Raw genomic sequence first — 16,082 nt, 5'->3', positions numbered from 1 at the left:
TACTTGGTTACAAGAGCAGACAGAGTTAGGGAAATGTTCCTGCTTAAACAGTGGTTACAACAGTCCCAAAACAAAAGGGACAAATGAATGGGGGAGGTGATTTATCTTTGGTTTTAAAATGAAAAGCATGTTCAATCTTAATTTTTAATGTTCTGCTCGTTTTGGCTTCACTTGATGATACACTGGTGAGTGCTGTATGCATGTGGTGAACGTCATCCGGTTGAACCTCCGGGTAAGATTTCGGCCGTGCCTTCGCTGGGAGCTGCTGGTGAACGGGGTGAGTGGGGTTTTAGGGTGAGGGGGGGGGGGGGGTAAAGGCAGTGGGAGAGCCCCCGGGATCAGCGCCTGTCTGACCCGGCTTCTGGAGCCAATCCTACCCGCTGCTCTGAGCAGATACAGTCAGTCGCAGCTCCTGATAGCCAACAACCCTCCACTTTTACTTCAACACTTCCACGTGTCTTAATATCCTTTTTTGGTAAAAAGAAAAACGTTTTCTAAAATGTTTCAAATTGATAATTCCCCGTGGAATTAAAATGGATTTAACTTGATCTTCTACCTCCTGTGTACAGAGTAGTTAATAATGAACAGAGAGGAGTTAGGAAATATTAAAATGTCTTCCTGCATTGCGGGGAGGGGGGTGTGACTTTTAATTTCAGGCAAAAAGATCGCAGTTTGATTGTCCTAAACATGAAGCCGGAGGTCTTGAAAATTAATTAAAAGCCCTAGTGTTGGAATAAGTCCGCTAGATGGCCCTCATTATTTCCTGTGACAATAATTTTGATTTTGAGAAAATGTTAACTTAGTTTAACTAACTCATAAGCTGTGTTTACTTTTTAACAAAGTGCTTCCTCCTTTTGAGATCATTAAATCGCACTTCTGTTGTTTGATGTTGACAACTTTGCATTTAGATTATTAGAGGGCCGAATAACTTAAATCACATGGTTATTGCAGTTACTTTGTGGTGATAGCATTTGATGGATTATTATTGCAGTCATACAGCCCAGAAACAGACACCTCGGTCAAACTCGTCCGAGCCGACCAGACATCCCAATCTCACCTAGTCCCATTTGCCAGCATTTAGCCCATGTCTCTGTAAACCTTCCTATTCATGTACCCATCCAAATGCTTTTAAATGTTGTAATTCCACTGCTTCCTCTCACAGCTTGTTCTATACCTATACCACCTTCTGCACAAAACCCCTCTGGTCCTTTTTAAATATTTCCCCTTTCGCTTTAAACCTATGCCCTCTAGTTTTGGACTTCATCACCCTAGGAGAAAGACTTTGGCTATTCACACTATCCATGCCCCTCATGATTTTGTAAACCTCCAAAAGGTCACCCTTCTGCTTCTGAAGCTCCAGGCGGAAAGGTGCTAGCCTAATCGACCTCCCCGTCTAACTCAGTCCCAGCAACATCCTCGTAAATCTTCTCTGCAATCTCTCAAGTTTAGCATCTTTCCTGCAGAAGGGGGACCAGAATTGTACACAGTTTTCTAAAAGTGGCCTTATCAATGGCCTGGGGAGAAAGTGAGGTCTGCAGATGCTGGAGATCAGAGCTGGAAATGTGTTGCTGGAAAAGCGCAGCAGGTCAGGCAGCATCCAGGGAACAGGTGAATCGACGTTTCGGGCATAAGCCCTTCTTCAGGAAGGGCTTCCTGAAGAAGGGCTTATGCCCGAAACGTCGATTATCAATGGCCTGCACAGTTGCAACATAACATCCCAACTCCTGTACTCAGTATTCTGACCAATGAAGGCAAACATGCCAAATGCCGCCTTCACTGCCCTGTCTACCTGCGATTCCACTTTCAAAGAATAATGTACCTGCACCCTTTGTTCAGAAACACTCCACAAAACCTCCTGTGCTGATTTGCCTTCCCAAAATGCAACACCTCACATTTATTGAAATTAAACTCCATCTATCATTCATCAGCCAATTGGTCCATTCTGATCAAAGTCCCATTGTACTCTGAGATAATTAACTAGTTTCCTCAAATATGTCATTTTAACAAGTAGATTACAGACTTCAACTCCTTTGCCTTGTTACTATATTGCATCCTGGCATTATTATCAAAAAGATGCATAACATTGTGACAACTAATTTCTAATTTAGTAAGAGTGCACATCAATAAACCAGAGTCCTACATATGACATAGGATGTTTAACTTGCTGGATGAAACTACCAAAGAAAGCTGTAAAAGTAAGTGATGTATTGGGATGCAAAAATGGATTGGAATGCATGGGTTATTGGTAAAGCATAGCTGGTTGAGTGCAGATATTTTTAATTGTTCTGTTCAGACATGTTATGACCCACCTTTGGAGCAGGAGGATCTCGAGCCCAGGCCTCCTGACCCATTTGGTTAAGTGTAACCTTGTAAATATGATGCATTTGCACAACAAATACAGTTTTGTACTGGGAGTAATTGGAATTTCTTTTTTTTTATTGTGCCAGGCCAAGCTCAACAGGAAGGGAGTGAATTTGCAAAACCACTCAATCGTCCCATGAAATGCCAGTGAGAAATGGAATCTACAAAAATATCCACCTTATCAACTGCCGGTGTGCAGTATAACATGGACATTTGCCCTTATCTCTCACTGTTATTGAGATAGCTTTTATACAAATTGCATTTCTAAAAATGAAAATGATCTGACTTTCTTGATCGGATTTGCACAGCAAGGCTGAAGAAAATTGGAGAAAAGAAATGGAAGGTGAAACAAATATGACAGGCTCAAAGGATGACAGTGAAAATAGTGTTTTGCTATTTTCAGATGAAGATGATGGGATTGAGCAGTTGTTACCGGATATTAGCGAGAAGACAATGAAAATAGTTGCTGAGCAAATGGACTTGCCCATCTCTATAAATAGCTCAGAAGGAGATTATGTTCCGGATACAATTCAAGATGAATCTCAACAGAATGTGTTGAATTATCAACCTGAATACACTGCTCCATTTACTCCTCCTGGTGACATTGAAAGAACTGTGGTAGAGTTATCAGAGCGGTATGTTTTAAGTATTCAGAAACAATCAAACTCCTTAGTTATGCATTTTTAACAAGTGAACAATTTAAGTTTTTTTTGGTTTTCTTACTTGTTGTGAACATTTTTCCAGGATCCATTGTTAGAGGAGCACATGTATTTTTCAGTGAATCCCTAATGTTAGTGAAACTAAAAGATCAGAATGCACAATGCAGAGTTAAAACCAAACCTGAATTTATGATGGTGAATATTAGGACTAGGAGAAAGTGAGGACTGCAGGTGAAGGGCTCATGCCTGAAACGTCGGTTCTCCTGCTCCTCAGATGCTGCCTGACCTGCTGTACTTTTCCAGCACCACACTCTCAATTCTGGGTATTAGGACTGCCTTAAAGCTTAAAAAATCTATACACGAGAGATTAGAAGCAGGCCATTGTGGCATTTTAATTTGCTCATAGCAGATCTGCATGTCAACTCCATTCACCTACCTTTACTTTTCCTATACCTCATTTCAAAATTGCGTAATTGGTGTTCAAGCACTTTGAAACTTTCCCAAATAGAAGTTTGCTGTTCCTACCAAAATCCTGTGTTCTCGGTCTCAAATTTCAACTGACCCAGCATCCATAATCATTTGCAAGAGTGATCAGGATATCTCCATTTGTGTGTGGTATGAAAAATACAGTGCCAGTGTACCAGATAAAGATATTTGGTTGGATTATCGGAGCCCACTTTCCTAGGTATGATTGACACTCTAGGGTTATTGAAATTTAAAGGAAAGCTATGTTTTCCTGTAATTTTGTCCTCCACACCTTTTGATGGTATTATATGTACTGGCAGTTTTCCACTATCTCCCTCAGCTAGCCATTATTCATTTTAGACAAGCTTCATTACTGAGCTTGACCTGTTTCCCTCAAGAATCACTGAGCAATGACTGGAGTTGAGGGAAGAATAGGCTTTGTGGGAATAGTGTATGTTTTCCCTGATAATTAGTTTCCTTAGCTGCCAAGAATGAACTCAATGTCACTCGTCTTTGAATCAATACAACATACCTTTTTTCTGAAGAACTGCTAAGTATGTTTCCCTTTATTCTACTGTTTCAATTATTTATTTAAAAACCCCAACATTTAACACAATTGGTCTGAGCTAACTACTTCGGTTAGAACTAAGACAGAATCAGCTATTCACCCTGACCCTTTCATGAGGTTAAAGAAATGAATGTGTCTAATCGGGAAGAGAACAGAATCCAGAGTGAATTCGGTTAAAATCCAAGTTAAAATATTGCATTATTTCTCAGAATTGTACAGAATCTGAGTGCTCAAATCATTCCAGCATGAAGTGTTTATAAGTGACCTTCTGAGCCCAAGTTTGTGTCACAGTCTTGAATAACTAATGTTTTTCTGGATTTTTACCTTTTTAACAAAGTCGTTTTAATTTAGATTTCCATATCTTAGAGTTGGATTCCAAAGGGCTACCTCATACAGCACTTTTTAACATTTAATTCTGTCGACATTGACCAAAATTTGTTTTGATTTGGATCATTAGAGGTGTTAAATGTGCTGTTCAAAAAGAGAGCAACCAACTGTCCAGCTGTTAAACTTGTTGTTTTTGTTTTAAGTCATTGAAAATTATTAACATTATTCCTACCTCCTGTCCTTATGTCAGAATAATTTTCCTTCATTTAACTAAAGTTTAAATTAAATTGCATGAGGAAGATAATAAGCGGCTTGATATAACTATTCCATGCATTCGTAGTCAAGGGACAGAACATAAAACCATGTTTTCGTTCATTTTTCTTTCTTGATATAGGGATTTGAGGTGGGCACATATGCCTTGCAACAGGACTACACAAGTAGCTAACTTGGGAACTGCTAGCTTGTCAGAACGTTTTGCCAACAAAAGTGGAAAAGTTACACTTTATCGTAGTTTTAATATAACGCGCTAAGGTGATTAATGAAACACAACTATGAAAATGGTGGAGTATTAATATGCATATGTAAAGTAGTTTATGGGTTTGCCTTTTCCTACCAGAGCATTTTTCAGTCAGCCCTCCATAAAGCCAGGAAATATGAGGTAAGACTTGCAAGATGTTAGTTGCTGGGAGATGCAACAAGAAGTCTATCGCACAACCTTTTGGTTGTGAAATACCAAATATTTAGTGTCAGTAGTTAACTTCAGTTCAGAGGATGCATGGTCTGCTTATGGGACAAACCTCCGATCCTTAACACAATGGGATACCTGATGCTAAACCAGTGGAATGTTTAAAGTGACAATGGTCAGATTTCTTAAAGTCGATTACTCTTAAATCCTCCTTGTAATTGGCTGTTATGAGATGTATATTTGCATGGTGTCATGATAATCTTTGTTCAGTAAGTAAAAGTAAGGACTGCAGATGCTGGAAACCAGAGTTTAGATGAGAGTGGTGCAGGAAAAGCTCAGCAGATCAGGCAGCATCCGAGGAGCAGGAAAATCGACGTTTCGGGCAAAAGCCCTTCATCAGTCTTTTGCCCAAAACGTCGATTTTCCTGCTCCTCGGATGCTGCCTGACCTGTTGAGCTTTTCCAGCACCACTGTAACCTAAAATCTTTGTTCAATATTGACAGATTGTTTATTTTTAATTCTAGGGATAGCTCAGATTCAGAGAGCAGTTTATTTATAACACAGCGTCCCGTTGTACCGCTCAGAAAGGCGAGAACACGGGCCACCGGAAAATGTCCAACCAGATCAGCCATCCAAGATCAAACTGCAGAAAATACCGACAGCTCAACTGACTCAGATGACATTGCATATCGTCCAAATTATGTGACGGTTGGTGAAGGAAAAAGATGGCGACGACGCAAGAAATACAAAAAGAAATCTGTTTATCAGAGGACTGGGCATCCAGTAGGAAGGCCTCGATCATCCTTAACCAAAGCTGAGAAGATGAGGAGGTTGAAGGAACGAGGATTACAGTTTCCATTTGTGCAGAAGGAATATGGAAGAAAGCATTTACCATTTAAGATGATTTTTGCATATGAGGTAAATATGAGGTCCATTGTGCCTTATATGATAATGGTTATAGTCAAACATTCTATGAAATATATTCTCCATGATATTTTTCAAATCATTATTCAATTCAAACTATTTGCACATCTTTTATTTTTGTTATTTTTCTTCTAAAGCATTTCGTGATTACTTTTGTTGTATGATCCCAATGGAAACTGGCTATTGGCCAGTCTTTTATTTCTTTGCTTGGCCAAAATCCTTGTTTTAAAAGGGTTTTCAGGAAATGTGAGTTATTCTGGTGATTGCCTAGATAAAGAATGACAAAATTAGCAGTTGCCATAGCTACAATGAAAATTCTACTTTGCAACCTACAGGGACACAAAATTTATTAAACTAGGTAATTGTAAATAAAACTGTTGTGGCTTGCAATTACTCCTGCTGGAGATCTGCTGTTATGGTATTCCACTCCAGCCTGACTTGTGCCATCATCATGCATCAGTAGTAGTTTACCTGTAATAATAAATCCATTAACAGAGGAAAGAATGGGTTTCCAGTTATTCTGTCGCTTCAAGTTTGAGAATGATATTTTGTCCATTCGTTTAGTTATTTGTGATGCAGGGATGCTGCACGGGAAGGGTTAAAATAGAAGGCCTGAAAAGTTCTATCTTTAGGGACTAGCCAAGTTTCTTAAAGTATTTGATTTTGTTTTTACTGAATGCATTACTAATGGGCTATTTTCTTCTTACCTTGAGGTGATGGAGGTGAGGGGGCTGTATCTTATTTGTATTGTTTAGTGCTTTTCACACATTTCCACAACACATTTTCATTACATGCATAGATTTATTTAATATCAGTCAAATTTACATCCGTTCTGTGATCTGCTTACTTCAAATCCTCACCTTCTTGTTCTGGCCCCAGGAAGTAATCTTTATTATCCTTCAGTGGCCGAGATTGCTTTTTCATGGGCTTGGTAATCACACCAGATTCAATCAATCCTACCAGAGTTACTGAGAAAATTAAGTTTTTTTTCCCACTGCCCTGATTTTTCTGTTCCTGTCATTTCTGTTCTTATTAACGTGTTTGCAATGGCAGTTGTGGCTCATTTGGCAGCATTCATGCCTCCCAGTCACAAGGTTCTGGTTCAAGTCCCACTCTAGCCTTGAGCACAGCAAGCATGGCTGTCATCTTTTGGGTGAAATATTAAATGGAAACACCATCTGTCCTCATCAATAAATGTAAAACATCTTCTGGCACTATTTCATTGAAGAGCAAGGGAGTCATCCCTGTACCTTCGTCAGTATTTATCTTTCATTCACCAACACTGAAACAGTTTATCTGGCCATTCTCATATTTCTGTTTGTGGTGTGCAAATTAGATGCCACACTTCACACATTGTAATCGTGACTACGCTACCACTACTACTCTATCACTTAGAGTCATAGAAGCCATACAGCCCTTCAGTCTAACCAGTCCATGCTGACCATAATCCCAAATTAAACTAGTCCTGCCTGCGTACGCTTGGTCTGTGTCTTTCCAAATCTGTCTTATTCATATACTTATCCAAATGTATTTTAAAAATAGTAACTGTACCAGCATTCACCACTTCCTCTGGTAGTTCATTCCTCACACGAGCCACACTCTGTGGGGGGAAGAAAAGAAAAGTTGGCCTTCATATCTTTTTTCCAATCTTTCTCCTCTTACCTTAAAAATGTGCCTCCTTGTCTTGAAATCCCCCACCCTAGAGAAAAGACACCTGTCATTCACCTTATGAAGAATAATAGAATCCCTGCAGTGTGGAGGTAGACCATTCGGCCCATTGAAAGAGCATCCCAACCAGAACCACCCACCGCACACCCCTCTTTCCCTCCCCACCGACCTTACCCTCTCCCTGTAATCCTGCATTTCGAATAACCCATTAATTTACCTAGTCTGCACATCCCTGATCACTATGGGCAATTTAGTATAGCCAGTCCATCAAACTTGCACATCTTTGGACTGTGGCAAGAAGCCAGAGCACCCAGAGGAAACCCAACCACACAGGCATGAGGAGAATGTGCAAACTTGACGCAGACAGTCGGCTGATGGTGGAATCAACCCCAGGTCCCTGGCATTGTGAGGCAGCAGTGCTAACCACTCAGCCACTATGCAGCCCCTTATTTCTTTCTTCCCCTCCCCACAACACTGCAACACTACCCAAGGCCCTACTTTTAATTGTATAAGTCCTGCTCTTGTTTGTTTTACCAAAATGCAATTTACCTAAATTGGTCATTTCCATCTTACGGTGTGCAAATTTTAAAGTTCATTAATCTTAAAGTTGTCTCAAAATTTCTTCATAGGTTTGTGCCACCTATTTCTACCATCTTCGCAACATATGCTCTGATATATACTGTATTCTACCTACTGCAGCCTATGTACTTGCAAGCTCTCTGCAACTTCATTCATTAGCATGAAATGATTTTGACTATTTATAAAAGGGCATGACCAAGCTAAAAATAAGTGGTTATATTTTGCTAGCTAACGGAAAAGACTTTCACATATTGTTGTTAACATTTTTATCACAAATACCAATATCACAGACCAATTTAAAAGCAAGTAAACAGAGTCCTTAACTAACATTTAAATTTTCTTGATTTACAGCAGGCAGCTTTGTGTGGATTATTTACTTATATGAAGGAGTTAAAATGTCACAAGCACCTCGTAAAATCCTTAGAAAAAATAAACGTGGACTGTCCAGACAGAGACCGTGGCCCACTAAGGCAATGCAAGTACTTGGATGAGAAAAGACCAATTTCACCGATACAAGAAAGCAGGTAAACCTATACTTCTGAAGTGCAAAGGTTCCCCTAGCTTCCTTACCTATGTGTACATATGTACTGTATTAATACTAGCCTGTGATCTGCAGTTCTTCTAGAGGATCGGCATGGTGGCACAGTGGTTAGCATTGCTGCCTCACAGCGCCAGAGACCCGGGTTCAATTCCCGCCTCAGGTGACTGACTGTGTGGAGTTTGCACGTTCTCCCCGTGTCTGCGTGGTTTTCCTCCAGGTGCTCCGGTTTCCTCCCACAGTCCAAAAGATGTGCACGTCAGGTGAATTAGCCATGCTAAATTGCCCGTAGTGTTAGGTAAGGGGTAAATGTAGGGGTATGGGTGGGTTGCGCTTCGGTGGGGCGGTGTGGACTTGTTGGGCCGAAGGGCCTGTTTCCACACTGTAAGTAATCTAATCTAAAGGATCAGCAGTTGTACTTTTGGCCTGTCGTAATTATTTCAAGGGTCTAGTTTGGTCGCTGCTCGGTGTAGATTGAATCATTCAGGGCAGGAGGTTCCTTAATATCGGCCAGACTAACTGGTCTTAGCCCCGGAGGTGATTGAAACAATAGAATTTTTCTCAACATTCCTGGACCAGAAAAATTAAAATGACCCACAGTTTCCACTCCTGACCACTATTTAGTGATTTTTGTTTGGAAATACACATACAGCTATCAGATGAGGACTAGATCGGGCCCATCTATGATGCCTCCTCAGTTGAATAGCTCACTGACACTGGCCATCTAATTATAGAAATGAGAAATGGTCTCATGGGTGAGATACTAAGGGCTCTACATGTTCGAACTTACTTGTTGAACACCGAGTGCTTCCAAATAAACCTGTTGGACTCTAACCTGGTGTTGTGTGATTTTTAATTATGTTGAACAGTGAGAGATTTAACTGTAAACTGGTTACTTTATTGAGAGGTGCCTGAAACTAAGTTCCCTCACAATGGAGAGTGCAAGCCAGTGGTCAGTGGGCAGAAGTGGAGTACATTGCCTGAGAAGACTCCTGAATTATTACCACAACTTATTAGAACACCAAAGCAGTGGTGGGTGTAAATTCAGTCTCCCCTTCAATGTAAGACTCCATTAACAGCAAATAATAAGTAAATCATTGGAGAATGATAGAGAAAGTGGATCTGATCTACTTCCCCACCTGCAACTAAATAAAAGATTGGAGCAACTTGTGTATCCATCCACCGACTCAGACACCAGCAAAGCTATAAGGGGTGGGAGAAGTAAAGGCTAATCCCTCTACTAAAAGAAACCCTGTCAATTAGAACAGTAATACTGGTCGTGAATAGTTTTAGGTTGATAACCACCAACTTGGCTGAATAAAGTATATAAATGCACATTAACAAAATAAAAATGTGTTTATAATTTGTCAAATAATGGACAAAAGAATTTCATCTAAGATTGTTAATGTATTTATTACTTATGTCAATATCAGAACAATTGAAAAGCATGCAAATAATAGTTTATTAAGCGCCATGTTTATAAGAGCGATTCCTTTTGTGGGATGGGGGGGGGCCTAAAACATTTATTTATTTTTCAGTTTAGGAATGGATTCACTATTAATGTAACATTCAGTGAGTAATGTAACAAGTAGATGTATTTAATCTGTCAAGATTAGAGTAATGCTGGAAAAGCACAGCAGGTCAGGCAGTATCCGAGGAACGGGTAAATTGACATTTCAGGCAAAAGCCCTTCGTCCGGATGATTCCTAATAAAGGGCTTTTGCCCAAATCATCGATTTTCCTGCTACTCGGATACTGCCTGACCTGCTGTGCTTTTCCAGCATTACTCTACTCTAATGTTGACTCTAATCTCCAGCATTTGCAGTACCCACTTCCGCGTAGTACATAATTTATTCTCAACTCCTGTTTCCCCTCATTCTTTAATCCCTATTCTCTAATCTGCATTTTTGATATTGTATCAATTTTAAATTACTTTATCCAGGAGCTGTAGTTTCTGATAAATCCTGACACTGTTGGCTGACAATACCAATTAATGATAAGTCGAATTAATTGTAATGGTTTGCATCCATGAGGATGAATGATGTGATTTATTTTCCTACATAATAGACAATGAAAACATGCTCTTCTAGTTTAAGAATAAAGTCATTCTGCTGGTATCCCCCCGTACCAATTTCATGATCTTATTGAATGGCAGATCGGTTTAAAGTGACTGAATGGCTACTCCTGCTTATGATGTGAATCTCACCCATTGAATTTCCACGTTTTATGTGAAGATTCCAGTTTACCTGCTCAGGGTGATTCTATGCTGAAATTCACTAGCTCTCTACATCTTTTATCTGACCTTAGCTTTGACTTAACAAGTTTGATCTTCATTATTTATATATACATACTTTTTAAAAATGCTGTGCAATGACAACATTTGTATTTTGTGTAGCTGACACTGTTTATTTTCAAAAACTAAGACAGATGGTTGCATATATCAGTATTTGCTCGGGTCCATTGGAGTATTTCCAGGGAACCAAACTACATGATAAATCTGAAGCTGCTTTCAGTTTGTACTGTTCGCTCCCTATCACAGGACAATATTTTGGACATCTTTAAAACCATTTAATTCATTTTTGTTCAGTAATTAAAATAAGAATTAGATTCCTTTCATGGTCATCAAATCTGATTACTTGGAGAGGACTGTGACAGTGCCTCAGCCTGACTTGGAGATTTACTTTTAAACCACCTTTTTATGCAACATTCCATTGTTCGCACCTATCAATAACGTGGTAATACTTAAAGCAGCGTTTTAAGTTATTCTTTTATTTAACATGTACTTTAATATAAACCACTGTGACAATAATGTTTTTAATGTTATAGTGATGAAACCTGCATTGAAGACTTCAATAACGAAAACACATTCGGTGTAAAAGTTGTGGTAACTAAATTATTTATATTGGATATGTAGTCTCTGCAGTATTAAGTTTTAATAGTGAATGGTATTTTATATTTATGAATCAAGTAAAGTAATAACTAATGGTATACTCAAACCAAGGTTTATAAATTAATTACATTGAATTACAAAGTATATTTACCTATAACTTAGTTTCAATGCCTACCTTAAAAAGAAGTACTTAAATTTATTAAAGAAAATTTATTCATTGTTTAAAATAAGATGGAAGTATCAAATATACCCTCCAGTGAATGTATTTGTAAGACTTTTAACTGCTCTTCCATCCACTTCCATTGCACTCAATCCCTCTTTTCATCTCACTACAGGAAAGTTCAGCCCGTCCTTGTGAACTGATGTCTCCACAGCACCCCAACTAACCTACCTGGTATCCCAGGACTGGTTGCGCTTGATCTGCAGTACTGACTGTAGCCCAGTTCCCAGTCTACAAGGACGGTTCCCCAGACTTCGAGTGAGCCAAGTGCCTGACAGATTGAGGGCAACACTCTGAATGTGACTGTGATGTGCTCCTTGACTGACTAATGGCACTGACCAGAGTCCCCCTTCATCTTACCATGGACTCCTCCTCTTTGACTTTAAGACTTGGTCATTTACTCGAAGCACATGCAGTTTGCTTTCTGCCTGTGCTGCAGGTGTGACGTTGACAGGGCACAGTGCTACATGGCCATACATCCTTCCCCTTGACTGTTCAGTGCTCCTTATCACGACAAACTGCCTGCCTTTCCCTCCGCACTGAAAAGCAATGCAGACCACAGAAGGTGTGCAACCTGTAGCTGAGCACTGAAGACTCTATGGGCTCAGGAAGCAATATGATGAAACAGACTGTGGTAGCCTGTAAGTCAGTAACTATTAAGCAATTGTAGACAGAGCCTGGTAGCTTACAAGTTAGCACAAAGGGAGTGCTATGAAAGTAAGCCATGAGGTACAAGATGTATCCTGAGTAGATATATGTGTTTCTCCTTATGCATATCACTGGTGTTAGTCTGAGAGCAGGCTCAGTTATGTAAACAGGCTGCTGCCGATGTGCATGGATAAAGAGTTGAAGAGAGTCAAGTCAAGTCACCATTGTCTTACCAGACCTTAGGGATGCTCTCTCATTAGAGAGAGACGACTGGTGGTGATTTAACCTGAGGGCTACCAAACCTCAGACACGAGGGGAGAGATTGAGAGAGAGAGTCTTTAATGGTAACCTCAGATGGTGTGGAGATTGAACTCATGCTGTTGGCATGACACAGCTTCACAAACCGACCCCCCTGAGGAGAATGATGGCCATGAAGTATGTAGCGACGTGGTTGTGAAGAAGCTGCTGAATGATCGCTGGGACAAGCATTTGATGAAATGCAACTGTAGCTGTAAAATACCCACTATAATTTATGTCAAGAAGTTGTACTGCTCAGTTTGTCAGGGAGTAAGGGGAGAATTTGGGAAGTTGCTTAAAATAAGGCAAGTGGGTGCTTTAATGAGATTCAAATCTGTGGAAGTAACAGAGTCACTGCTGAGCATGAGGTTCTGAAGTTACCATTTAAAGGCTTGAAGGGCAAGTCAGAAAAAATGTTGATGTTGATGTTGAGATTCTGATTTTTCTGTGTATTTTCTTGCCATTGCTAGCACCACACAGACGGGTGGGGCAGAATTCTGCCTAATATCTTATGTTTTCTTTTCCTATTCTTGTTGACTCACAATCATATTAATTTATTTTGCTGAAAATACCCACACTGTACAGGAGTATGCAGATCCTCACTACCTTTTAAAGAGTAGTTAGGAATGGGCAATAAATGCTGGCCCAGTCAGCTATGCCCATATACCATCAGTGAATAAAGAAGTGGCTGATTCTTAGTCAAATAGTTCCTTTTCAGTAGAATAGAACAGAGCAGAATCCCTACAGTGTGGAAACAGGCCATTTGGCCCAACACATCCGCACTGACCCTCTGAAGAGTAACCCACCCAGACCCATTCCCCTACCCTATATGCTACATTTACCCCTGACAAATACACCTAGCCTACACATCCCTGAACTTTATGGGCAATTTAACATGGCCAATTCACCTAAGCTGCACATCTTTGGATTGTGGGAGGAAACCAGAGCACCCGGAGGAAACCCACGGAGAATGTACAAACTCCATACAGCTCCATCCGAAGCTGGAATCGAACCCGAGTCCCTGGTCCTGTGAGGCAACAGTGCTAACCACTGAGCCACAGTGTCGCCCCCAGCTTAAAATTATTTTCAATGCTTTCCTAAGAGAGCGAAAGAGACTGTCACCCACAAAACCTTCTAAATCATTTGTCTTAAACTGTATGTTAAAACATAATGCTCAAAACTTAAACAATAACAATGTTCAGGTTTGTTATCCCATCCATAAAACATACCAATCAATGGATGTATAATTCAGTTTTTAACTAAAATTTAACCAAAGATGTATTTTGCCACATTGAAAATGTTAACTCAATGTTATTACATTTTTTTCCACTGGCAACACATCATAGGTGTAAAATTTACCCATGAATCATGATTTGAACAGGCAAAACCTTGATTTTATTTCACGGAATATTCAGAGTTTGGTAATATTTAATGTTAGATGGTTCAGAAATATTTGAATGGTTGCTTTGTTACTGCAGAACGTGAGTATTTCTGAAGAGAAATACACATGTTGTCAAGCCTTTTCATCTTGTCCTCCTCAGGAAATCTCACAGGATTAACAATTGAAGGGGAAAACCAATGTTTATCTGCATAAGAGGGAAGTGTTGATTTATTGGTATATTGACTCTAGTAGAGATTTTGCTATGGAGAATGCTCCAGTTATTGCCTAATACTCTCACCAATCAGAGCCGATCTGCTTGGTTTAAAACTTAAACAAAGCCTGGCTGTTACCTGAGAATCATCATTAATTGGTGTATTCTCCATGGCAAAGCAACAACCAAACTGAATCCATTTGCCAACCTATCCGCACTCTCTTCTCATGCAGTATAAATATAATTCCCCCTGAATTAGTACTCTTGTGAATAGTTCTAATGATTGCAAGATGAAAAGCTTGAAATAAAATGCCTTTTTCAGTTATTAAACATTTAAATATACCTGCATCATGCACATAACATTTTGGCAATTTTGGCACCTTAAGACTTGATTATTGTAATATTCTGAAATCTAGTGAAAGGTTCATAGCCTATTTAGATTCCTGATCCACTGGTATGAAATTGTTGTCTATATCTTACTTTCCCTCAGTCTCTCTATTTCCATTCTAATACATCAAGGCTAATGTTGTTCATAGACTGTATTTAAGCTAATGCATTCTTTGTTCACAATGTTTATTTTATTTGTAGGATAACAGCTGTTTTATAATGGAAAAGATTGGAAAATATAAGAAGAGCCGAAGGAAAAATAACTCCAAGGGCAAAAATAAAGACAAATGTTTACCTAATGGCAAAAGTAAAGCCGTTGAGAAAAATAAATCAGTAACAGGCCAACAAAATAACACAAAATCTTCCTCTATCTGAAAATTGTGGCAGAACAATTGGCAGTAACAACAACAATAGATATTCCATTGTTGAAATCTACAAAGAACTAATATATCATCTGATGAACTGGAAAATGCGAAAACACAGACATCTTTATTTTCTGAAGAATCCCAAGACCAGTGAACACTCAAAAGTATGGGAGAGAATGGAGAATGTGAATCAGCGCATCCAGTCCTTGGCAACAGCATCTCTGCAAGAAGTGTTTCCTTTATGCAAAGTGACCCATGGAACATGTTAACAATGATAAAAAATTATTGTCGATATCTAAAAGAAAGATGAATAATTGCTAATGGGAATGACTATTTAATTGATAAATGATCACTAACCAATTTTTAGGAATGCAGAGGTTAGCTACTGGTCTGGAGAATTTAACAATTGTATGTCATAATGGCAGTTGGTTAATATTCCTGCTCGAGATAGGTTTTTCATTGCAGTCTGTATATGTTCATAACTGAGATCAATAATTTACAGTTGGATAAAATGTCTGGAAATAAGTCATTTTGTATTCATTTTGAGGATATTCCATTGTCAAGAATATACTGGTTAAAAGACAATTGGGCAACTGAAATATATAAATGTAATACTGTGGGCAAACCTTTTGCAAAGTGATAAATATACTTACACAACAAAAACTCAATGTGCTGTGCTAATTGGAGGCTGGTTAAGAAGTAGTAGTACATAAAATATTGTTTTAAAAATAACCTGACAAGCAAACATCAAATATTTATAATCCAAATCTATTGAATATGCATTTAATTATTTTATTATTTCACCACTAACCATTTCAATAAGAGATTTATTTTGGCAAACATTGAATTGAATTTAAAACTGGCACTGGAAATTAGAGATAAGATTAGATTTGTGGGAGTTGTTTCGTG

At 39.1% G+C, this 16,082-nt stretch overlaps 1 protein-coding gene across 4 annotated transcripts; it reads left to right on the top strand.

Annotated features, from left to right (window-relative positions):
* Window positions 1-42: 42 nt before the first annotated feature.
* Window positions 43-15,758, top strand: LOC122564079 (TATA box-binding protein-associated factor RNA polymerase I subunit D). Of its 4 annotated transcripts, none has more exons than XM_043718582.2 (6): window positions 43-185; window positions 2,448-2,996; window positions 5,590-5,983; window positions 8,588-8,760; window positions 11,601-11,658; window positions 15,010-15,758. In XM_043718582.2, exons 2-6 carry the CDS (start codon window positions 2,698-2,700, stop codon window positions 15,181-15,183), a joined length of 1,098 nt encoding a protein of 365 aa, XP_043574517.2. In that variant the 5' UTR covers window positions 43-185; window positions 2,448-2,697; the 3' UTR covers window positions 15,184-15,758. The 4 variants fall into 4 exon arrangements, with proteins under 4 accessions (XP_043574517.2, XP_043574515.2, XP_043574516.2 ...); XM_043718580.2 differs by having other exon boundaries at window positions 43-277; XM_043718581.2 differs by lacking the exon at window positions 43-185 and adding an exon at window positions 328-475.
* The last annotated feature ends 324 nt before the right edge of the window (window positions 15,759-16,082 follow it).

This window comes from Chiloscyllium plagiosum, unplaced genomic scaffold (assembly GCF_037043375.1).
Source record: "Chiloscyllium plagiosum isolate Xiang-an unplaced genomic scaffold, Cpla_swu_hap1 HiC_scaffold_31, whole genome shotgun sequence".
Classification (NCBI taxonomy): domain Eukaryota; kingdom Metazoa; phylum Chordata; class Chondrichthyes; order Orectolobiformes; family Hemiscylliidae; genus Chiloscyllium; species Chiloscyllium plagiosum.
This window is presented reverse-complemented; position numbering and strand designations above follow the sequence as displayed.

Excerpts from the sequence above, each read along its gene's own strand:
- LOC122564079 (XM_043718582.2), top strand. The coding sequence starts at position 2,698 with ATGGAAGGTGAAACAAATATGACAGGCTCAAAGGATGACAGTGAAAAT. Across the intron at positions 2,997-5,589 it reads GTGGTAGAGTTATCAGAGCG|GGATAGCTCAGATTCAGAGA; the intron begins GTATGTTTTAAG and ends TTTTAATTCTAG. Across the intron at positions 5,984-8,587 it reads AGATGATTTTTGCATATGAG|CAGGCAGCTTTGTGTGGATT; the intron begins GTAAATATGAGG and ends CTTGATTTACAG.